At 53.0% G+C, this 24,618-nt stretch overlaps 1 protein-coding gene across 2 annotated transcripts in view; it reads left to right on the forward strand.

The window, feature by feature from the left end:
- PKD1 (polycystin 1, transient receptor potential channel interacting) overlaps positions 1-24,618 on the forward strand; it is a 140,466-nt gene that overhangs the window by 104,822 nt on the left and 11,026 nt on the right. Inside the window, exons 24-42 of one of the 2 annotated variants that reach the window (XM_037910557.2) lie at positions 86-242; positions 2,236-2,488; positions 3,305-3,500; positions 4,835-5,005; positions 5,789-5,932; positions 6,360-6,570; positions 7,721-7,847; positions 9,394-9,510; positions 10,151-10,200; positions 10,642-10,844; positions 12,723-12,828; positions 14,299-14,417; positions 15,818-16,020; positions 16,624-16,818; positions 19,285-19,424; positions 21,248-21,375; positions 22,575-22,749; positions 23,549-23,674; positions 24,105-24,279. In XM_037910557.2, coding sequence (XP_037766485.1) covers positions 86-242; positions 2,236-2,488; positions 3,305-3,500; positions 4,835-5,005; positions 5,789-5,932; positions 6,360-6,570; positions 7,721-7,847; positions 9,394-9,510; positions 10,151-10,200; positions 10,642-10,844; positions 12,723-12,828; positions 14,299-14,417; positions 15,818-16,020; positions 16,624-16,818; positions 19,285-19,424; positions 21,248-21,375; positions 22,575-22,749; positions 23,549-23,674; positions 24,105-24,279 — 2,996 coding nt within the window. The remainder of the gene's footprint in view (positions 1-85; positions 243-2,235; positions 2,489-3,304; positions 3,501-4,834; positions 5,006-5,788; positions 5,933-6,359; positions 6,571-7,720; positions 7,848-9,393; positions 9,511-10,150; positions 10,201-10,641; positions 10,845-12,722; positions 12,829-14,298; positions 14,418-15,817; positions 16,021-16,623; positions 16,819-19,284; positions 19,425-21,247; positions 21,376-22,574; positions 22,750-23,548; positions 23,675-24,104; positions 24,280-24,618) is intronic. The other variant, XM_037910558.2, reaches the window with a different exon arrangement.

Below are 24,618 nucleotides of genomic sequence, written 5' to 3' on the forward strand. Positions count from 1 at the left end.
CAGCAGGATCGGGGCCTGTGCACGTAAAGCCATGCTGGGTGTCTGTAAAGTGCTTTCCATTCCCTCTCTTCCCCTTGCTGCCCAGATCGCTACATCTCGAGCGAGCTGGAGCCGTTCATCGCAGCCTACCTCTCCCCCTCGCCTGCGCCCAATGAGCACAACTGCAGCGCGGCCAAGAAGATCGGACTGGAGGCCGTGGAGAGACGGGACCACAAGCGCTACACTTTCTTCATTTCCCCCATGTAAGAGAACCCCCCCTCCCCACCCCCGCCTTGTAACCCCTAGCCCTGGCTCTCACTCGTGGCTTTAGACCCTAAGCTTTTGAGGGCAGCGTACCCATTCTGGCGTCAGGCACATCTGCTGCCTCGGTCGAAGTCTGGTTCCTGCCAGCATACACGTCCCTCTACTGATAGGACAGTTTGGTGCTTTTCCCCTTCTGGCCAAACGGAGGAGGCTTCTCCTTCCAGGGAAAGCAGCATCCCAGACAGAGTCCCAGTGTAGTTACTATGACCCTCCCGCCCAGCTTCTTTACTAGGGCCCAGCCCTCCCTTGAGCACCTGCCCAACCTCTCCCCACTCAGGGGAACAGCCTCCAGCCTCCCAGCTCTGCAGCTCCTTTCCCAGTAACCTTTTCTTCCTTCAAACCACCCCCCCCCCCGCCCCAGCTCCAAGCCGGCCTTCAGCACCCCTTCTCCAGGCTCAATTTATTCGCCCTACTGAGGCAAGGGGTCTGCACCACCTCCCTCTGTGGGGGGTCACCAAGCAGGGGGCTCATTCCCCAGAACTCAATGGCTCCTTCACCCGGATGATGCAAGCTGAGTAAGGGGCTTGCTTCCTCCCCTCCCTTTCAGGGAACACCTACATGAGCACAGGTGCCAACCTAGACCTCAACCCCACACGGCTAATGTGCTGCCCAGGCCTCTTCCTTCTCATGCTCCATTCACCTCCTAGCCCCGTCTGGATTCTGTTCCTAGGCCACAGCCAGGCTTCTTGCCCTTAGCCCATCCTGACGGCTGCTCCAGGTCTGCCTGTCCCTGGACGGCTATTATGGGGCCGCTCACACACCGGCCCTCTCCCTTGAGCCTCTCTCCTGAGTAAGCAAGAGGCTTGCCTTATATACTGCAGTCACTTGACTGTCACCTGCCCCCGTTTCCCAGCAGAGCTTACTCCCAGTTTTGACATGTGATTCAGAGAACTACACATCCCAGAATGCCGGTGCATTGGAACGGCCCTTGAAAGGAACAGACTGCCCTGTTACAGATGCATTAATGGTTCAGCACAGATCACCTACTGTACAGTGCCACAAAACTTAGGGTCTGGAGGAGTGAGCTAGGCACTGGGTGGTCCTGAGTTCTAATACTGACTCTTGGCTTACTGTGTGGCTTTCCGCAAATCACCTTTGGCCTCTGTTCCTCATTTTCCCCATCTGTAAAATGGGGATATTGATACTCACTCACCTACCTGCCCACTTAGTTCTGGTCTGCATGGCACTTTGAATATGCAAAATTCTATCTAAATGTTTAATATTATTATTGTACTGTTAGATTTTGGGATCCCACCTTTCTTTTTTATTGCATTAATCATCAATATAACTTCAGTAGTTGAAATATTTCTTTTCTTTTTTTCCCCACAGCAGTAAATGTTTACACCTCCCATTATTTATGAACCACTCCTAGGTGTTACCCAAGAAGCAAGTTGGTGGACTGGGAATAGGTGGGGCCAGGGTAGAGCCACTGTTGTCTAATTTAGCACGGCTTCCAGGGCTTTTGGTCACAAGATTCTCAAAGAGGGATTCATAGTCTTAATGAACAAATCCTTTCCCAGGAAGCGTCACATGGGTCAGGGTAACGCAGTTAAGGGGTGGTGGGGTAGCTTTGCAAGTCTAACCACCGATTCGCTTTTGCAAAAGAGGAGAATGTGCCATATAATTAGTGCACCTACCACACCGGGCTCCTCGTCCATGACTAATGGATGTACAAATAATAAATAACAAAGCCTTGGGGAGCCCATGGGTTTCCCCACAGCAAAAGGACTCTGTAAATTACTCACCATTAGTAGGATCCTTTTTCCTATGTCACTTTGCACAGAAGTTGGTACTGAGTACATTGCTCTCCATGCAGCAGGGCTGTTTGCATGGAAAGACGCTTGCGTGCCATAGATCGGTTCAGGATAGGGATCTGCGGCTCATCCAGAGGCTGGCGGATAAGCAGCCCCATGCTTGCTCTTCTCTCTTTAGTTCTGACGACACCACCAAGGACTATTACTTCAACATCACAAACCATTTCAGCTGGTCACCAGTGGAGGTGACCCTGAGTTTGTACACCTCCTTGTGCCAGTACTTCAGTGAGCAGGAGATGAGGTGGAAGACGGAAGGCATCATCCCATTGGAGGAGACCAGCCCGAATCAGGCTGTGTGCTTAACCCAACACCTGACAGCCTTCGGAGCCAGCCTGTTTGTTCCCCCAAACTCCGTCCAATTCATATTTCCTGTGAGTAAAAACAAAAACCAGACACTGGAGCTTTCCTGCACATGGGATAAATTAGCAGCTCGCTGGCTTTTGAATGTGCCCGCTTGAAAAAACAACTGCTGCTCTCAACACATCTCACGAGCTAAGTAGAGTCATGCCTGATCTATGCTGGGATGGGAGACCAACAAGCAAGACGGAGGCTGGTGGTGTTCCTCTCTCCGGGTTGCCCCAGCATAGCCCCCTTGGGAACTTTGCTGCTGGAGGTGCCTTGTTTCAGAGAGACGCGCACATTGATCCTGACCAGTTATAGTCATTAAAAAGCCAATAGCACTTTTACTGAGTGGAGGGTGGTTAAGCCCCAGTGTCCTGGCCAAATTCTGTTTGCATTTTGCTTACCTTATCGTTTTTGCCACTGTTTCAGTTGGATACGGAGTTCTTCCCTTCCTGCCCAAAGCTGCTGCATAGTTTTGTTTTACACTTTTAGAGGCTGCTCCTGCCAGGTGCTCTGTGCCTCCTGATGAAGTTCAGTCTTCTCTGTAGCTCTGTAAGTGACGTCAAGGGGAGCTACAGGCGCTCAGCACTTTGCTGCAGGAAGCCCCGGACAGCTGCTGAATTCCACTCCAGAGGTGGATGCATTTCAGCAGTGGGCAAAGTGATTGATATGCGTATGCATAGTCTGTACTCCAGTTAGGGAGCCTGCAGGATGGACGTCACTATGTAAGACGAAGATATTTGTTAATTATTGTTATTGCAATCAGCGAGGCAGTGAGTATGAGGCTGTGAAGTGAGGAGTTTGGGGAGGGAAAAGCATCTTTCAGTATCTTTCATTTTGCTTAGGCTCCTGGCCCAGGTCTCAACTACATTGTTTTGCTGACCTGTGCCGTCTGCTTTGTGACATACTCTGTGGCCATGCTGATTGTGCACAAACTGGACCTGATTGACATTAACCGAGTGGGGGTGATTCCATTCTGCGGGAAGAACGGGATGTATAAATATGAGATCCTGGTGAAAACCGGCTGGGGCCGAGGATCAGGTCAGTAACAGCGTCACTCTCTGGAACGGCTGACTGTGGGTTAGCCTCCATACTAGTCCCTTGAGACTTCTAGGCACCGCATCACAGCAAATCCCCCTGCATGGCACAGAACTTTCCTAGGGTTCTCCGGAGCAGTGAGGGAGGGTGGCCCTTGAGGATCTGGAAGGGGTTGAGTTATTCTGCCATGCTCCAGCTCCTTCTTGCAATTCTGCTGAAAGCGCCCACGTATGTCTTTGAGACGTTTTCAGTTCAGGTCAATTCAATGAGACTTTGCTGGCAAGATGAGATGCCACTGCATAAATAGAAAACAGAGCCCTCAGGTAAGTGTCAAATATAAAGATGATCCACACAGGATGGGTCTTCATACTGGGCTTGGGGTTTGAGCCCATGTCCATTTGCCAGCCGTGGCTATTCCTGATCGGGGACGATGGCTCCGCAGCATGATACCCTCTTGCTCCCATCTCCCAGGATTAGGCACGATTTCTCCTCCTCTCATTTTGTTGAGGTGTCTCTCATGATTCCCGATCATTTTAGGGAGAGCGTTGAGTTTTACTCCCAGCTGGCCCTTTGGGGCCAGCACTGCCATAAGACAGAGAGTTGGATTCTCTCCTGCTTTATTATATGCATTGCCAGCACAATTAATCACTTCGTTCTGGTCCCTGAGTCTCTCTTAGCAGCGAGGAGGAAGGAGGCAGAAAGCTGGGCTTTAACATGTTGGGCTGGGATAGCAGCCACAACCGCTAGAAATATCATCTTTGGACTTCGAAACGCGAGCGGATATAATCTGGGAGCGTTGATTGAGCGTCTGCATGGAATGCCACGGTGTCACTGTCAGAGAGCTGCTCTCATTGACTCCAGTGGCTTCCCTGGGAGCAGGCCTATGCCCCGTAACCACGTCTGGATCCTGATAGGCGAGCAGGGGACATTTAGGTGGCCCAGGTGAAACAAGGAGTGTCTGGCAGCTGGTCCCGGGGAGCAGTCAAAGAAAACAAGCCTTTCAGCCACTCCATGGAAAGAACATCCAGAACAAACATCTCCTCCCACCAGGATGTCAGCAAGTTAAAGAACATTAGATCACATCCCATCTCAGAAGGAAACATACTAAAGCCCATGTATCAATCCGATCTCACCAGCCGACTCTTCCAAGCTGTGTGTAACCCTATCTCTGGGTGTGGGGAGGCCAAGCAGCAGCCTTGGATACAAGCATATTAATTTCTTGCAGGTCTCCGGGTAGCCTCTCAAAAGGGCCATTTCATTTGGTCATGGGGTTGGGGGAGAGAACTCTGTACTGGATGGGATCTGCCGAACTGAACCTTCCTGTTAACTCCTGCCAGGTACCACCGCCCACGTGGGGATCACCCTGTATGGCATGGATAATAAAAGCGGTCACAGGCATCTGGATGGGGAGAACGCTTTCCACCGCAACAGCCTTGATGTTTTTCAGATTGCGACGGAGCAGAGTCTGGGCAGCATCTGGAAAATCCACATCTGGCATGACAATAAAGGTGAGGCCTGGGCAGGTGTGCCAGGTTTGAACAGCTGTGACGATCACCATTGGGTTGGTGATTTACATTGGTGTAAACTGGTATGAGATCTGAATCCGACCCGTGGTATTCGATATTCTTGCAAGGTTTCTGCCTGTGCCACTCTTGGCTACCCCCAGAAATCCTGCATGAGCAGCTGTTCTTGCACAGGGGATTGTGCTGGGAAGCTGATGAACTCTGACGGGTAACTAAGAACGTTCCCTGCCTTAGCACACACCACACCGCGGAGAGACATCATTGTCCAGGGGTCAGGGCATGGGGCTGGCAGCCAGGGGACTGGAGCGCTAGCCCCAGCTCTGTCACTGCGTTTCCTTGGGGAAGTCTCAAAGCCACGTTTGCAAAAGGACTCCAATGTTGAGTGCCCAACAATAGACAAGCAGGCGGACGTTTTCCAAGGGGGTTGCCTGGAATTAGGTGTGTACATCTACGTGCAGGCCCCAAAATGCATGGCCTGATTTTCACAGATGTCCTTGGTGCAGATTAGGGCTATATTCTATTTACCTACATCTGTAAAGTGCTTTGAGATTGAAGTGTGCACCCTTCCAGAGTGCTCCATACCATAGCCCCTGCATGCTACCCAGTCCCTGTAGGGATGAGGAGTGTGATTGAGAAGCAACTGTCTGTTCTTACTCTCCTGATCTCGTCCACGGGGCTGTGTAGCTATTGATACTGCATGGCAAGCCCTGCACTCTGGCAGAGCGATGGTCTGCCATGAGCCACGTCTCTCTGTTTCCCTGCTTTTAGGGCTCAACCCTTCTTGGTACCTGCAGCACGTCATAGTCCGAGACCTGCAGACCAGCAAGAGCGACTTCTTCCTGGTGAATGACTGGCTGTCCGTGGAGAGCGAGGAGAATGACGGCATGGTGGAGAAGGAGGTCTATGCCGCCAGTGAGTGCTTGGCTGCTGGGACATGGGGCCTGGAGCAGTCAGTGTTCATGGGATAGGAGGAGGAGGGCAGGGCAGCTCCTGGGACTTTGGGACTTGTAGGGAATGCCAAAAGAGTGACTGTACGGACACCACCATGGGTTCCCCTGTCAACGCCCTCATGCTGGCTCCAGATCGGAGGTGCTCTGCTGGCTTCTTTCTGCCTTTTACCTGCTCTGGCTCGGTCTTCTCCACTGCCAGAGCGTACATGGCAGAGCGGGAGGCCCCCGTGAGCGCCAGCTCTGAGGGATGGGTCCCGGCCAGCACAGGCCCCTGTGAGCTCCAGCTGTGGGGGCTGGTAGATCTAGGGCACAGAATGGCCCCCTCTGCAGTGTGTGGCTCTCACCTGCTCATCTCAGCCTGACCCTGGCTCTCTTTTCCCGGCATTCAGGCGAGACGGAATTGAGGAGCTTCCCTCGGATCTTCGTGGCTGAGCTGCAGCGGGGTTTCTTCGAGAAGCACATCTGGCTTTCCATGTGGGACCGGCCCCCACGCAGCCGCTTCACTCGGGTGCAGAGAGCCACCTGCTGCTCCGCCCTCATCTTCCTCTTCCTCTGCGCCAATGCCGTGTGGTACGGCGTGGTGGGAGACGTCAGTCTCAGGTAGGCTGCACATCCTACCGCGCTGCTCCTGGTCTCTCGGGATCACCTAACCAAGCCTGTGCCCTGGTCCTGCCAGAGGCAGCTGGCTGTCCTGCCTGGTAATGACCTGTGCAGTCACGTGGCTGTGTGGCACATGGACCATGATCCATCCTGTGAAGCCCCTGGCCCTTGATCTATCACCTCCCGAATGTCCTCCATTTCCACCAGCGTAAAGGAAAAGGAGCTCCCCAAACCTGCCTACCACAAGAATCTGTGAATTGTTCCCATGCTCAGATACCCCCGGGATGGGCGTCATAGAAGAGACTGGATGGACAGATCTTGCTGTCCCTTTCTCTCTTTGGCTCCACCTTACCACCTTGTAACCTACCCTGCCACCACCACCCCTCTTATCTTTGCCCGTAGAGCAGTATTTCAGACCTTGCCAATACTCTCCCTCCTGACACTTGTGAAGGGGGCTAAGCAGCAGCAGCTGTGAAGATGTCCAGCTTGCTCTGGACACAAGTGCCATGCGTGGCAGAAAGCAGCAGAGACACACAGCTCCTGGGTGTAATTTTTCCAATCGCCCAACCCTGATTTGTTATGTGGTTCGAGACTTGGGAGGCGCTTTATATCCTGGTAAAAAGCAAAGTGACAAAGCCTCTGAAATGAGCCCGAGAGAGAGAGGGACAGAGCTGGAACAAGTTGAACAGAACAATTGCCATTAAAGGGAAACTCTCTGCGTTGAACAAAAATCAAGAGGCAGAGGAGGTCAGCAGCAGCTGCAGTCGTTTGCTACGTAATCAGAATTTTGCCAGACCACAATAGCCCTTCACTTTGGTACTAATAACACCATGCGAAAGGCTTTCTGCTGCAGATCCTCCAGTTTAGGCAGGTACCTTTGATACATGTGAGGTACCGTCCATTTCAAAGCAAATCCTGTTGATTTCAACAGAAGTTAGGACCTAAATACCTGTGAGGATCTGAGTCTAAGCCAGGGCTCTATTCTGCGCTTCTTGCACACCCAAAACTCCCAGGGGAGCCAGCAATGTCTTCTCAACAGTGTCCCATTAAAAATGACTTTCCCTTCCAAACACTGGCTCCCTAGTTCAGGTGGCGACACAGGTGATGTTGGTTCTGACATCTCTCTCCTTCTTTTCCTGACCTTTTCCAGTAACGTGGCTGTTTCCAACCTGATCCCACTTAGCGTTGACACTGTGGCTGTTGGTTTGGTGTCTAGCGTTGTGGTCTATCCAGTGTACCTGGTCATTTTATTCCTCTTCAGGATGGCTCGTAGCAAGGTAACAGGGAAGAAAAACCATTGACTTTCAAGGGGTGCTTTACGACAACAGATTTGCTTACAGAGGGCCAGCGTCTGTCATCCTTACTCCCATTGTGTTGCATCTTACTTCAGGAGTAACAGCATGGACATGAGTAAGAGGCACAGAATCTGGCCCATAGCAAGGCTACAGAAGCATTCTGTGCACGTACAAACAGCAGCTTTGATTCTCCTTTCACTCACACCCCCGTAAATCAGGTGTTGCTCCTCTGCATCCAGCCGGCTGCCAGGGGTATAAATGATAGGAGAGCCACTCCCACAGACGCATCAGGCAGCCTGTGAGCCAGAGCCAGGGCAGGTGAGACCAGAACAAAAACCCCAAGTGGGAATATGCCAATTGCAATGAAGAACGATGGAAGCCAAGCACCATATGAAAGACTCACAGAACGTGAACTCTCTGCCACAGGAATTCACTGCGGCCAAGAAATTAGCATGATTCAACATTGGACATTTATATGGATAGCAAGAATTATAATAGTTAATATTAGTTATAACAGTTAGTAGTGAGAGCAGTTACAATAGTCAAGGCTAACTGAGTCTGGAGGGGACATTAAACCTCCTTAGCCAATTTCTGACTATTAGTGATCAGGATGAGATCTAATGTAGGGGGCAAATTATCCCACTGCAGCGTTCTTATATTTTCCCTTGAAGCCTCTGGTACTGACCATTATTGGAGATGGGACGCTGGCCTCCGTGGCCCTCGGATCTGTTTCAGTCTGACAGTGCCTATGGTCCTCTTTTCCCTCTGTGGATTCTGTATCCATACTTGTGTTGTAATATGGCTCCCACCAACTCCCAGCTAGCTACCAGATGCTTTGGTGATGGATACATTAGAGATCTAATGAAGTACCACTGTAGGTGAGGTCCCGCTGTCTGGGCAGTATGGTGGTTATGCAGCCACAAGAGGATGATCTGGGGCTATAGGGACTGGCTAGACACAATCAGGCAGCCCCATTAAGTACCACAACCGGCCATTATGTGATTCATAAGCAACATTCCCTTCCTAATTTCCTTAAGAGCACACATGCTCAGCAGGAGATTGCGAGCCGTTCCTATGCTGGGACGCCCTTGGCTAGGGGAGACTCAGGGGCACCAGGCAGGCAACCAGGCAATTGGTGTCATTTGACGTGTAAAGCCTTGGCCGGTGAGAGCTGCCCCCTGGGAGGTATTCGAAAAACCCACGTGGGTTTGGGGCGCTCCCCTAGTTTTGCTCTCACTATTGCCAGGCCCGCCACGGTTGCCCGCTTCAGGGTGCCCATGGGGTCACGCGCACTGTTGTGCTACCAAGCCATTTATTTGCTGGTGTAACACATAAGGCAGGTCAAGAGCATCTGCTCGCTGATCTGATGGATGGGGCAGCGGAAGGGGGGTGCTGCGGCCTGGAGTGCCAGTGTAGGTGGTGTCGGACCTAGAGGGGCAGCGGTGGGGCCATAAATTAATTATACAAGCGAGACCTAGTTCTTAGCCAGAACAATGGCCTCACCCTCCCCTCCCTGCCTCTTGTGCAGGCGTCCATCAGCCACACCCTGACCCACTCGGACCAGCAGTCCTTGGAGATCGATAATTACCTGGACTCCTCCCTCCTGGAGAGCTCCTTCCTCACCTTCCCCGGGATCCGGGCCGAGGTAAGCAGGCGACGGGAGGCCTCTCCTGCCTAAAGGCGGCACAAAGCAGGCAGTTCTGTGTGCTTCCCCCAGCCCCTCTGGGCGCCGTTCGGCCTCCTTCTGTCCCTGCGTGTGGCTGCGGAGCGGCGTCAATCCCTGGCCCCTGGGTTAATGCAGCGTGGTACAGGGAAGAGTGGGAGCTGGCACAGGGTCCTGCCCCTGGCTGAGTACCTGATGAGTCAGGGAGGGTGGAAGCCATGTAGAGTGGGATCAGCATGCGCTCACGCCCCCTCCGGCCCCCAGGCCAGTTCCAAGGCACTTAATGATACTCAGCATCCATCCAGCACTTTCTGCCCGATACACGTTAACACCCTGATCGGCCCAACACCCCGGCGCACCCTCGCCTTCTACAGTGGGAAATGGAGGCAGAGAGGTGCTGTGAATTGCCTAAAGCCACAGAGCGAGTCAACATCAGGGCCAGTGTGTGAGTGCCTGGCTCCCAGTCCTATGCCCAGACTGCGAGGCTGGCCTCTCCCCAGGACCACTTCCCCTGCCTGACCCCCCTGGAGAGCCCCGCCCCTGCTGTGTTGATCAGCTGTGATTTTAACCAGAACCCAGCCAGCGTATGGTGACTGAAACTTATTCTGCTCCTTCCCCACAGGCCTTTTCCGAGCAAACCAAAACCGATTTGTTCCCAGACGATTCAAAGAGGTGAGCGAGCTGCCGGGGATGAAAACCGGCAGGGAGACTGCATTTGTAGGGCCTCGGAGCGCGCGCACACAGACACCTTTTCAGGGAAGACAGTAAATTGTGGGTTGGGGAGCCTGAGACATCAAGCCCTGATTAACGTCAGTGGGCAAAAGGCTCAATTTTATTGTAGTTGGTCATTTTTTGCGGCTCAGAGGTGAGGCGCGTCTGCCAGCTTTATTGCTACACTAGGCTGCACTTTGATTTCTCCCAGGGACAGGGGTTCTGCCCTGCTTGCATGTATTGATTAGCAATCGCAATAAATGAATGTGACTGGAAGGCAGGACGCTGGCTTCTGATACAAATCCCGCTGGAGACCATTATCCCGGCTATTAATACACAGCGCTCTCTCTCTCTCTCCCGCTGCCTACCTGGGAACCTCCCACTCTGCCTTCTGTCCCGCAGTCTGATTCGGTGGCACTCCAGCGAGGCCCTGCTCAACTGGCCAGATCTCCTCAGCGACCCCTCCATCATGGGCAACACCATCCAGAAGCTGAAGCGGGGACGGGCCAGCCGCCATCTGGGGCTCGAGGTGCCCCTGCCGGCTGAGGAGGACAGCTTGTCGCTTGGCTTGCACCAAGGGCAGACCAAATACTTCTCTGCCTCAGGTGGGGGTGAGAGCAGTGTGGTGTAGCACTGGCGGGGCGTGCTTGGCTCCGGAAGCGCTGCTAGGGAGGGGCATTTGGCCTGAGCACTTCCCTCCTGTCTAGCACTTGCGACCCTGGGCAATTATCCCTGGACACAGAGACGGAGTAGGGTGTGTTTTGTGCCTCAAAACCCCTCTTTATTTCCGGTCCTAAAGTCAGTGACACCTCCAGTTTCCTGTGTCCAATACACCAGCCTTCACAACCCCTGCCCTTGACCACTGTGAAAGGGGACGGTGCTAAGATAAAAGTCCTGGGCTCAATCCCTTGACTCAGACAGGCGATTGGCCTGAGCGAAGGCGTCTGGATTCGGCCCACCTATCGCCGATGGCGACTGAAGAGTTGTGCTCATGGCAGCAGGGTTATCACTGCCTCCTTCGGCCAGGGAACCCTGCGATGACTCCTCAGGGCTGGCACCAGGGCTCCCTGGCTGAAGGAGCAAAAGGTCATTTGGTTCAGCCCAAGTGATCAATTGACCCATTTCTCTGCATGTTGGGAGTCCGAATCCAAACGCGACCAGAATGGGTCAAGGACTCGGGACTGCAGGAAGTCGGGCTGCAAATTTCGCTCGGAGCAGGCTGTCCTCAGCCCTCAGGGCATGGGAAGGAGGCACTGTGGCCCTCAGCCATCACACTGCTCCCCTGTGTCTGAGCATGACCTGTTCCTACCCTGGCTTGCACTGCGCCCCTCCCCACCCTGTCCTGTGCCAGCAGCCAGCTCTCATCTTAGCAGAGGAGCTGCACTTTAGGAAAAAAATCCCCCAGGATCAGGTTTGCATTTGCCTCAGAGCTCTTTAATATGGGGCCTGTAAAAGCAGAGGAGCTAACGCCCTAGGAGAAGGGCGACAGAGAGCTATCCTGCGCTGGCCCGGGGCAGCTGAGCTGCAGATGCAGACCTGTTTGCTGCCACCGCCTGGCCCATCACCCGGGCTATTGCAGCGTGGGCACCCATGGAATGCAGGTCAGTCGGACTGCGGGCCCAGGGGCTGCTTGAACCTGGTGCTGCTCTCATGCCCAGGGGGCGAGTCCATTGAACCCATGGCATTACCCTGCTGTCAAACCCCTGGGAGCAAGGGGAGACTCACACCCAGGGTGTCTGAATTCCCCAATGACCTGTGCATCCCCATTGGTCATGGAGCACCAGCATCCTCATCCGTGAGCCCCTGAAGTGACCCTAAAAAAGGGTGCTCCCCAATTCATGCATCCATCCCAACCAGGGTGCCCAAGCAGGTTCACACTGGGTGCAGGAGTGATGGTGGGGAGCCATAGGAGGAGGTTCAAGGTGGCTGTGCAGGAGGGGACCCCGATAGCCTCACCTATGTGGAAACTGGCCTGAAGCCCTCTCCCATTCCACTGAGAGGTGCTGTGAACAGATCTAGCAGCCATAGGCACCGACTCCATGGGTGCTCCGGGGCTGGAGCCCCCACGGGGAAAAATTAGCAGGTGCTCCGCACCCACCGGCAGCCAAGCTCCCCCGCTTCCTCCTCTCCCAAGCGCACTGCATCCCTGCTCCTTCCCCTCCCTCCCAGTGCTCCCCCCCCCACCGCCGCCTAACAACTGTTTGGCGGCACTTAGGAATTTCTGGGAGGGAGGGAGGAGTGGGGTCGCAGCGCGCTCAGGGAAGGAGGCAGAGAAGAGGTGGGTCAGGGGTAGGGACTTGGAGGAAGGCAGTGACTGGGGTGGGGCAAGGGCGGGGCCAGAGTTGGGGTGGGGGGTCAAGCACCCAGCGGGCAAAGGGGAAGACGGCGCCGATGCTAGCCGCCCTGTTAACAGGGAGAGGGATGAGGGAGCTGGTTAGCGGTTGGGGTGCTAACTTTCCTGCCCTGCTGTCTGTCTCTCTCAGATGAAGATCTGATTCGGCAGATCCTAGCCGATGGAGCTAGTGGCATTTCCCACCCCCAGGATACGGGGCAGTATGCCAGAGCCGAAACGGACTTGATCTCAGGCCTGTAAGTATGCAGGGAGAAAAAAGTGCTTAAAGAAGGTGTGGTGAGTGAGCGCTCCCTGGGCCCCTGCCCTCCCGCCAGGAGTGTGGGGGACAGGGGCGACTGATTCTGCCTAAAAGAGGGGGGCCACAAGGCTCTGCCCCCTCCTTGGCCACACCCCTGCCCCTCCTCTTCCTCCCGAGGCCCTCCCCCCCCAGTCAAGCCAGAAGCCAGAGCCGGGCTGGGAAGCCCAGGCCCCTCCACCTGCCCTCCACCTTGGGAGGAACCCAAGAACAGCCCCTGACCCCCGCTCCCCAGGCCTGCTGCCCTCATGCGGCTCCTACCCCAACCTGGCTCCAGCTTCCGATGTGGCCAGGGCCTCGGAGGGCCAGGGTAAGAGCCGTGTGGGGGAACAGGGGGACTGGGCCTCTGGCATAAAGTGGACAGACCAGGCCCATCCACTTTCAAAATTGGGAGGGCCATGGCCCCTTGGCTCGCCCTGTTCCAGGGCCCCGGGCCGGGGGAGTTGTTTTGTGCTGCACCAGCTTTGCTGAATCTGGCCTTTTGGTCCTGGCTGGCAGCTGCACTCACAAAGCAAACACCTGGAGCCGTATCAACCAGGCAGGCAGAGCTCTTCCCCACTCACGTACCTCCTGCTAGCCCCAAACCCTGGGCGCCAGCTGCCTGTTTCACTCTAGATTCCACCTCGCTGCAGGCGAGCACCTTGGTGAAGGAGTCTCCAGAGGCCGCAGAAGCGTCTCTGTCGCGGTTTCCTTTGACCTGCTCAGCGAGTGCCGCTGATGCAGGTCAGCTCCGCTCGAGAGCAGCTCCACATCGACAACGCTGGGCTGAGCTGCAATCTCCCGGTGTCTGGGTTTATAGCCCAGTTTAAACAGTGCCAGCAAAGACAGGAAAGTATCAGGGTCTCTCTGCCTCGCTATGCACCTATAAGATATAAAACAAAGAGGCCATCAGTCTGAACCGTCTGCGCAGGGATTTGCGTTGGGGCACCGTGGGAAGGCTGCTGGAAGAGCAATTTCCGAAAGTCATCAGCAGAAACCTGAGCAGCCTTGCACTCCTGCCGTCCCTTCTCTGCAGGCGGTGAATCAAACCAGGTGGCCCAGCGGGAAGTTAGCAAATCCCACTGACTGATGCTGCCGTCACTTGGGGAGGGAAGCAGTTTTATCTTGCCCGTGATTGCAGGGCATGATGTTAGTGATCCCGATGGAGCAGGCTAGTAGCAGGGAGGACTGGCTCTCTCAAGAAGCACGCACCTTTAAAAGAAGAAAAGCTGCTAATTAGCCAAGGAGTTGCCTGCGGCTGGTGCTAGATTAAATGTCACATTGCTTGGGCTCAGAATCCTCTCTCTGGGGCCCTCCGAACCAGGCTGCCACTGGTTCGCTTACCGCAAAGCCCGTGTGTCTGATGGAGTGCCTCTTGCAAAGCAAACCCGGGTTTAAGCCCCATGCTAATAACGTTGATTTGCCCTGGCAGATCCAGTGTGTTTGGGGAGAAGACAGAGACCATCATGCTGCAGCGGCTGAATGAGAAAGGGCAGAATATGGTAGCCCCTGCCAGGGAAGTGAGCAGATCTGCCAAGTCTACATGGACAGGTACTGGGCGGGCAAGGCCTTCTCTGATGTCAGTGCCCAGCGCAAAGGACATGCTCCCTGAAACAAGCTAGGGCGAAGAAAGGAGCTCAGATGTTATGGCGATAAGGGGTGGATAGGCAGATAAACACAGACCGCCATGATGTGCGCCCCTTTACGAGCCAGGCTCAGAAGGGGGCATGCTCATTGCATACAATTCTCCAGCTCTCTATTCCTTACCATTTCAGGATCCATTTCCCTTTGTTCCCTGTGCTCTCATTAAAATCATCATAAAAACCCCTTCTGGAAAAGCCCTAACTCGGCATTTCATGCTCAAAGGCATTTACCTACCATGTGCAAAAACAAAGCCACTACTCCCCACTCCCACAGGGGGATTGATTTCACAAGCACATTACGGCAGTGAACTAATTAGACCTGAAGGTAGGGGAGGGTCCTGATGTCAGCACAGGGGAAAGGGAGTTAGAACTCAAATGAAAACTCAAACCAGTTAAACAAGAGAGAGGGAGAAGGAAAGGAGACTTCATGCGGTGACGTATAACATGGGCAAACAAAGAGTTCACACTGTCTCCCTACAGACAAGCCTCTCCCATGGCCAGGAGGTGAAAAGCTGAACGGATGGGAGACAGGTCATGGGTGGTGATAGGTTCTTAGCTTCTCCACTTAAGAGTCCTGGTAAGGACCTTAGAGCAGTGGCTTTCTTAGCACGAGCTGTCCTGCTTTCAGACACCCCCCAGGAATTTCTTGCACTACAGCCTCTCTTCTCAGTGCAAAAAACTAAACACGGAGCTGAGGCTCTGGGGCATATTAAAATCCATCCACTGGTTTTGCCTGAACTACTGTAGTATCTGATTTGTACAGCTTAGTCACGTGGCTGGATGAAAGCATCTCTCTGTCTAAGCAGCCCCTCCTGGACAGGGTGGCTTAGAGGCAGAAGCAGCCAGTTAGGAGAGTCAACTCCTGGTGACATGCAGGTTCAAAGCCTCACAGGGTCACCCTTGTCCTTCCCGGGTGAATGGAACAATCTCTTTGGATTGGGTCTTTCGAGTGACACCTTAAGCCAAGGCTCTGGCTGGGCATTAAAGATTCCCTGGGCCTTTGGTAAGTGAGGGCCCGTGTCTGAGTCAGAATGGCTGCCCTTCCCCATGTACACACGGTGCAGTTTGCAGATGGATGGCTACTGCCCTTCACTTCAGGGATGGATGCATTTCAGCAGCGAGCTATGTATGTGGTCGGTTCAGCGTGGTGGGGCCACAGAAACGTGGATTATCCTTCTAAAGAACACCCAGGTTTCTGAGGGCTCCCCACAATGGCTCAGGTCTCTGGTGGGGCTGGCGGTTGCTGGGCCCTGCCGGTTGCTGGCAGCACCGTTGTGGGATTTCAGGCCCCTGCTTTGCTCCCTGCAGTTGTGGACCACACGTTCAGGAAGCGCCTGCTGCCAAACTGGTGCTCATACCTCGCTCACGCCATCAGCCTCCTCCTCTTTGCCACCTCCATTGGGGTCTCCGTGTGGATCGGAGTCGGCTTCACCTCCAGTGTTGCCCTCATGTGGCTCATCTCAGGGATATTCAGCTTCCTGGCATCCTTCTTGGTCTGGGAACCTCTGAAGGTAAGGATGGGTGTGTAATTTCTTTTCCAGGTCGCTGAAATTGCTTAATGTCTCATGATTTTCTGTCCCCACCAGTCTAGGCTGCATAGGGTCCTGCTTCTCTCTCTATCTCCTTATCAATCACTCCCCTCTGTAAGTTACCGCCGATTTCTGAAAGGGGATCAGCCCTGATTGAACTGGCACCGAGACGCCCTCGGCAGGCCGTGAAATGGTTCAATCTCTCTGCCTGCGGCAGGGAAGCATCTGTGGAAATTATAGAGGTGTAAAGCTGGAGCCTCTATCGCTGTTGTGTATCAGGCTGTACAGCATTTGGCTTTAGGAAAACACGGATCTTCTTCCCCACCCTCGGCACAATTCCATGGGGCAAATGGAGAATAAACCTCAGATGCCAACAGCCAGACAGGCTCTACCTCAGAGAGGAGAAATTTGTTAGCACAGACCCATGGTCGGCAGCCATGAAGCCGCATGGATCCAAGTCGAGGCCGGCTCCTCTATTCAAGCTTGAATCCATGTTGGGAACGGTGAGGACGTTCCCAACATGGCCTTGTGCTGGTGAGGTTGCTATACAGGTGTCTTAAAGCACATTGATTTCCTGGGTCGCAGGTTCTGCTGGAAGCCCTTTATTTCGCACTGGTTGCAAAGCGCCTGTACCCGGAGGAAGACGACACACTGGTGGAGTATCCATTTGTCGAGCACGTTTCCGAGAAGATCAACAAAGTCCGACCTCCTCAGGGATTTGCCCTTTTCCAGGCCAAGGAGGAGGCCAGGAAGGTCAAACTGCTTCACAAGATGCTAAAGGTAAAGCGCCTGGCAACCTACCTGGATATCTTTTTTTGACGAGATGACAAGTTTGGTTGATAAAGGTAATAGCGTTGACGTAATAGACTTCGATTTCTGTAGGGCGTTTGACTTGGTACCGCACAACACTTTGATTAAAAAACTAGAATGATATAAAATGACCGTGGCACGTATTAACTGAATTAAAAACTGGCTCACAGATACGTCTCAAAATGTAACTGTAAATGGGGAACCATCATCACGCAGGTGCGTTTCCAGTGGGCTCCTGCAGGGATCGGTTTTTGGCTCTTCGCTATTTAACATTTTTATCAATTACCTGGAAGAAAACCTAAAATCATACCTGATAAAGTTTGCAAGTGACACAAAAATTGGGGGAGTGGTAAATAATGAAGAGGACAGGTCACTGATACAGAGAAATCTGGATCACTTGGTAAATTGGGTGCACGCAAACAATATGCATTTTAATAGACTAAATGTAACTGTATCTCGGAACAAAGAATATAGACCATATTTACAGGATGTGGGATTCTATCCTGGGAAGTGGAGACTCTAAAAAAGATTTGGGGGTGGGGTGGATAATCAGCTGAAGGTGTCCAAAAGGGCTAATGCAATCGTGGGAAGCATAAACAGGGGAATATCAAGTAGAAGTAGAGAGGTCATTTTACCTCTGTATTTGGACTGAGTGCAACTGTTGCTGGACTACTGTGACCAGTTCTTGTGTCCACAGTTCAAGAAGGATGTTGATAAATTGGAGAGGGTTCAGAGAATGGCCATGAGAATGCTTAAACAAGATTAGAAAACCTGCCTTATTGTGATAAGCTAAATAGATTGAGCTCCTTGAGTCTAACAAAGAGATGTTTAAGGGTGACTTGATTACAGTCTAAGTACCTAGATGGGGAACAAATATTTAATAATGGGCTCTTCCATCTAGCAGAGAAAGGTTTAGCACAATCCAATGGCTGGAAGTTGAAGCTAGACAAAGACAGGAAATAAGGTGTCAAGTTTTAACAAGTGAGGGGAATTTACCATTGGAACAATGTACCACGGGTCGTGGTGGATTCTCCATCAGTGACAATTCTGAAATCAAGATGGGATGTTTTTCTAAACGATCTGCTCTAGGAATGATTGCAGGGGGGCAGTTCTCTGACCTGTGTTATTGAAGAAGTCAGACTAGCCCATTACTATGGTCCCTCCTGACTTTGGAATCCATAGACTCCTCCCCGCTTTCTACCTTACTGAGACTCTGAGCTTGGCCCCAGGGTGTGGCCTGGGCCCTCCTTGCATCAGGGTGTGCCTGCAGTAACCTGCCGTGGAACATGGGCTGCTCCAAACACCATCTTTGTGACTGCAAGCAGCCCAGCCTAGCACGTGAGCACCACTGCAATAGCACTGCCCTGAAAGGGTTAGGAACCATGGACCTAAAGGACACTCCTGCGACGAACCTTGTATCAGGTTAGGAGAACAAAGCAAGGAAACTAACTGTGCCTGCCTGTGTGGCTTATACGAAGGGCCGGGTGAGTCTCTCCAGTCTTTGCAGCCCACCCTACAGGTTTTGTTTAAACGTGGGAGGTATGGATAGAGCACGGAACTGGGACTCAGGAGATGTGGGTTCTCTTCCTGACTCTGCCACTGGGCTGCTGGGTGACCTCGAGCAAGTCCCTTCCCAGCTCTGTGCCTCAGTTTCCCCATTTGCACAAGGGAGTGATGATCCTGACCACCTTTTTAGAGCGCTTTGAGATCTGTGGATGAAAAGCGTTATGTCTGAGCGAGGTGGTAGGGTTCCAAAGCTAAGAGGAATGGAACTATTTCCTCCCCGTGAAATCAGTTGGTTTTGGGGTCAAAGCATTCCCTTGCAGTGCTGAAAACACAACAGCTCCGGCCTGGGGCACAAGAAAACGGAACAGGCCACTTGCGTTATCCAAGCCCAGTGAAATGCAAACAGCCAACCAGCTGTGAAAAGGAGCTTCCATCACTTTAAAGATCTTTCACTGTTAATACTCCCAGCTGGTGTTAGTAACACTCCCAGGGTTTAAAAGCTGTGCTGTGTTGAACTGGGCGCTATCCCTTTCAAGAACAAAAGCCCCACTAAATGGGAAGCTGTTACATAAGCAGCGCTGCCAGCACGGAGCGGGCCGGGACGTTGTGTAATCTGTATTGACTTGAACATGTGGAGTTGGGCTGGCTGGTGTGGGGAAAAAAAAAAAAATTGTTACAAGGCCATGGTCTGGGTCTGGATTTCATTTAACAGCAGCTCCCATATGGGAAAACACCAAACCAGTATGTTGGGGCCTGCTTCTGCTCCCAGTGGGGGTCTTGCCCTGACATCCAAGGAGAGCAGGATCCAGCCCTTGGGGCGCAGGACAGCTTGCTTCATGTACTCAGCTGCCCTGCTCCCACCAAGGTAGGCACCGTGCCCTAGGCTGAGAGCAGTCCTCTGACCGCATGCCTCTGTTTTCTGCTTGCCAGAGCTTCCTCATCTATATGTTGTTCTTGCTGGTGACATTGCTCACCAACTATGGCGACGCCTCCCGCAACGGCAGGGCCTTCCTCTTGCAAAGCTCCCTCAAGCAGCAGCTCGGTGGCGAGGAATTCCTCCGCGTCAAGAGGTAATTGCGAAGCCCCAGTGGGGCTCGGAGCATCAAGCCATGTGGGTTGTTCCATCCTCCGGGCCAGGCAGCCTCAGGCTGAACACTGTGGGGCTTTGCGCTGGAAGTCAGTGAGCAGATGCGTTTCTTTACCGGTCACAAATTACACACACACAAATGCCGAATTGTCTGTGGTCACTACAGCCCTCGCCGCTCCCATTCGAACGGGACAGTCACCAGTGTGTCCAGTCTCATGGTGTCAGAAGACAGGAGAGACTGACATTCACTAACTGTATTGCTCGGGTTCCTTCTCCCATCATTAGGCACCCAGGGGTGCACCAGATCCTCAGTGCTGAGGTTATAATGTACGTGTCTGAGTTGCCAGATGTTAATTTTAGAAATTCACCTTGGGAGGTCAAGGATGGTTTTGTGACCAACACCCAGTGCAGGAATTCAGGAGGAGATCTGTGTTTTAGTTCTGCCTCCATCACACCCTCCCTGGGGGGCACGTCCTTTCATTGCTTGATGCCTCCATTTCCCTATCTGTAAAATGAGGATAGGGGTTCTGTGAGCTTTAATTCATTAATGTTTCTAAAGGACTGAGCTCCACCGTTGGAAATTGGGGAGGCGGGGGAGAGAGAATCAGTTTATACCTCTTTTTCTGATATCTGAGCAATGAATTCAGAGTTGCAGCATCAGGACAGACTGAGACGACCTTTAAAAACCGCAGCTTTAGAGAAGGTTTAGCAATAAAGAGGCTTATGAAAACCAGAAATAATCATCTATTCTATAAATACTAAACCCTACCATTCTTTGGGGCTTGTAGCAAGAGGACAATTTCCTGGTGGAGTTTTCAGGATGTCGTCATCCCTGTTGACCAGAATGGCCCCAGAGCTGCTTTCCTGGAATTAGTTCTGTCCTTGTGTCAGCCCTCTTGATTGTTCTACAGACAAATGAGACTTGGCAAAGTGAGAGCAGGAATCCATGCTACATCTGAGTCACACTGATAGAAGTCAGGAGTCATCCCACGGACATCAGCACAATTACATGGGATTAAAAGTGGTGTCAAATGAGAGCGGACTCAGCTCCTAGTTACGGAGGGACCTGGCTCACGTTTACTTTGCACTGGCAGTGGAAAGGGGCTGTGCCATGGGAGCATATGTATGGCTACACCCCACTGAAGGCCTCTTTACCCCACAAGAATGCTGTGAAGTGGCTTTAATGTAAATGAGAATCAGGCTCAAAAGATTTCTGTGGGACACTTATTTTGTGAGGTTAGAGCGACACGGAGAAAGGGCAATGGGATGCAGCGGAACAAAAGGAAAAATTTGATCTAATGGCCAGATCACTTTGGCCGTGGGTTAGTTTCCTAAAGGAAGTGATAGAATCCTCATCTCTTCGCTCATTCGAAGCGAGGCTGGATAAAATCACTCGAGTATAACACTGGAGAACAATTGTGCATTGGCCTGGAACTAGATCAGATGTTCTGATGGTCTCTCTCAGCTCCATCTTTTGTAAGAATATGCTGAAGCAGGGGACTAGTTTTACCTTGTAGGGTTTTTGCGTCCCAACCGTCTATACTGTGTGATCTCTCAGGGTATAGGATAATAGTCTGGAGGATAAAGCCTGCCTCTGGCTGAGCTGGTGGGCCACTGAATAGCAGTGGAGGTCACCTTTCCAAAGCTCAGTCTCCCCCCAGTGGCAGGATACAAGCTTTCAGATCATCCCCTTGGCGCAGAGAACTCCTCAGAACCAGAGCTGGGCGTGGGGCTGGGCTCAGTGGAGACACTTTCTTCTGTATTGACCGGATTAACCTCCCTCTCTTCTCCTCCCTGCGTGCACAGATCCGATGAGTTTTGGGCGTGGATGTCACAGGTCTTGTTGCCCTCTCTCTACAATAACCAGTCGCGGCAAGAGAGCTACAGCACCATGCTGGGAGTGCCACGGCTGCGTCAGCTCCGCCTGCAGGAAGGTGCGTGGCTGCCAGCATCCCTGGTTTGGGAGCAATGAGACAGGGAGGGACAAAGCTGAGAGCCAGCTCTAGTTTTCTAGCCCCACAGTAGCCAGCTTGCACACCACTGTTCTCTGTAGAAGTTTGGCCAGCGAGGCTGCAGGTTGGTTCCTGGTTATCCTTACGCCCAAGAACACGTGCCAGGTACTGTACAAAAGCCAAAGACCCGGGCCCTGCCCAATTTCAGACAGGATGCAACAAGCAAGGGTGGTCGGCCATCAGGATGGGGTGAGCTGAGGAGCAAAGTCTGAGCCACATGACTCACGTTCTCCTGTGCTCAGCCCAGTAGCTCAGTTACGGATTTTGCATTTATAAATAAATGATATGGACTTGCTCCCTTCTCTAGGTCTGGCTGGGGAAGGGGGAACTGGAGTGGAGGGTTTAACTGAAGCAGGGGGAGGGACGCAATGTAGAGGAATAGCTTTCTGCAGTGGGATGTTCATATGGCCATGTAATGGGTTTCCCTACTCACTGCTGTGGTGCCCCCTCATGGCTGGGTCTGGGGAACAGCTCTCAGCTGGAACAGCGCCCCCTTCCATCACTCGCTCACCCCGTGGCCCGTCTCCCGTTCCACAACTTAGGGTGCTCTCTCTTCGTGACAGCCCTCCAGCCAAGTCTCTATGTAGTTTTCCCCTTCCAGGGTCGCTAAGTCCCACTGGACAATCCACCCAGCAGTATTCTGTAATTTCTGGTCTGTGCCACTTTCCCAGTGGTTGGCAGGGGAGCCCGGGCCTGCCCAGTACTCTGGGTTCCAGCACAGGGACCTGCTATCCAGCAACGATGGTCTGCTTATTTCCAAACCTCATTACTATTGCCCTCTGCTCCTTCTTACTTCCCTTCTCTTTCTTGGTGTTGTGGCCCACTCCTGGGGTCCAACTCAAGCTCCCAGCTGCCAGGGAGTGACTGCAGCCTCCTTCCCCAACAACCCCTTCTGGTCTCAGCTTGCTAGCTTTGTACCAGCGCAGGCTACAGCTGCTCAGCTGAGCTTCACCTTCCATTAGCACTTGTCTATCCAGCCTAACCCTCCCCCAGATGCAGTCCACTAGATTAATTACCCCTTCCAAGGTACCTGAACCCCTTCCGATAGGTGCAAACACCCCAGCACAGGTAGTCTCATGTCTCGTCACCGCCAAGCTAACACGATACTGGCCTCTTTTCAGCAGAATGCCCGGATACCATCCATGATTTCTTTAGTGGGACGGATGCATCTGTCGCTGCGAAGAAATGCACGTACGAGTCTAACGGCTTTAATACCGGCGATTATGCTGTTGGCTGGAAGAGGGTATCTGTAAATTTGACACAGCCGTGGTCCTACTCGCCGCCTGACCTAGCAGGGTACGAAGCTGCGCATTCCACACGTACATTTCCTGTTCTGGCCGCAAAATCCAATCACAGCACTGGGCTCTTACAGCCACTCCGTTTCCAGCTGTCATGTCAAGTCAGCCAACTGCTGCCCCCGAGAGCCAACCGAATACGGAAGGCCTAGTGCTGTTCTGATCGCCAGCCAGCTGGTTTTGTTCTGTAGCAGTTTGATTGGCACGAATCATGCAGCCCCATTTGTAATTTTGTGGCACACACACTGCATGGAAGATAGAGTGGAGCTCTGTGTGTGCAAACGCGTGCCACCGCGAGGTACTTTGCCAATGCAGTGGGGGCACGTGCCGGGGGCACCGATATTTCAAAACTGCTGTTTCAGAGCAGGAGTGGGTTACAGAGCAATTTAAAACCTCAGCAAGGAAAGATTTGCATATTGGTGGTAGCTTCCTGTTATTGCTGGTTAGAGGGGCTCAGGAAACAGGTATAAAATCTGGGTCTGTGCTCATTTAGCTTCGGTTCTAGCATTTGTTTGGCTCTGGATCATTTCTGGGAGGTGTGTTTCAAGATGGGTTTGGAGGGGGAGGGGGGTGTGGGTGGGCTAGGGCCTGTTTTGGGCCATTTAAGTTGATACAGTTTTTGTTTGTAATTTCTCATATGCCCTAGATGCACTAAATAAGACGCTTACCGTACATCAGTTCAAATCCTCCGTTTGCATGGAAAGTAAAACAATGCAACTCCTGGCTTTGCGTGAGTTATGAGGCCAGGTCAGCAAATCCCCACCCCCAAAATGCAACCAGTGGCTCCTCTTCTTTTTCAGAGTCTGGTACTGGGGCTACGTCTCCGTGTATGACAGCGGAGGTTACATCCAGGAGCTAGGAGCCACGCTGGAAGAGAGCAGAGCGCAAGTGGACTATCTTCAGCAAAACAACTGGATCAACAACCTGTAAGCAGCTGGCAAGGCAGCAGAGGGGGAAGCCCTGAGTTTGGCTGTAACCTGGGAACAGTCCCGAGTCCTAATCTGAATTTTTCAGTGCAGGTAGTTGAGGTGGTGTCTGCCAAGCCTAGAAGTGTTTTTTTCAGGGGGGGGGGGGTGATTATTCAGCCAGAGGACCCCCTTTATCTTCCCTCACCTTGGTTTTGCTGTCAGGCGGTGTCCAACCAAGGCAGGCAGGATGCGTTCCCCTCTGTGGTTCCTTGGTGGGCGGCAAATCCACTCACGGTGCACCCGGAGATGCACACCCGGCCTCCCTTGCACCAGCTGCAGGGAGGGTGCTGCCCCAGACAGACCCTGAGCTGCTCTGGCAGCTCTCGTCCCTATAAAATGGTATAACCTGACATGACGGGCACTGTTGCCCGCTTCTCTGTCCCCACAGGAGCAGAGCGGTCTTTGTGGAGCTGACGCAGTACAACCCCAGCGTGGACCTGCATGCCGCCGTCACCCTGCGCCTGGAGTTCCCCATGGCGGGGCGAGCAGTGGCCGCCATCGCAGTTGGGCCCTTCCCCCTGCTGCGTCTCAGTGGGGGAGTCACGCTGCAGCTTGTCATGATGGTCAGTTCAGCAACCTTGCTCCTCTCAGTCAGGCCTGTGGAGAGAAATCTGGGGCTCCCATCACATTCGCTAGGCCTGCCCCCATTTCAGCCCAGTTACAGGCTTTTGCGGGGCCCCTGCGCTCAGGGTCCTGGTACCATTGTCCCTCCTTGGCAGCCCTGCTCGCAGTCGCAACCTTCACGCAGTGGATGGATGTCACTGGGATCTTACTGTCGGAGGGAGTTACTTGGCCCTGCTCTGCTTGCTGCTATGACCCTGTTTCCCAGACGCGCTGCACAGTTGTGCTGTGGAAGGGCTGTCGGGGACCCCCTTCTTAGGTTGTGCTGTTGGCTCAGGAGA

The sequence above is a fragment of the Chelonia mydas genome, chromosome 10, assembly GCF_015237465.2.
Source record: "Chelonia mydas isolate rCheMyd1 chromosome 10, rCheMyd1.pri.v2, whole genome shotgun sequence".
NCBI classification, from domain to species: domain Eukaryota; kingdom Metazoa; phylum Chordata; order Testudines; family Cheloniidae; genus Chelonia; species Chelonia mydas.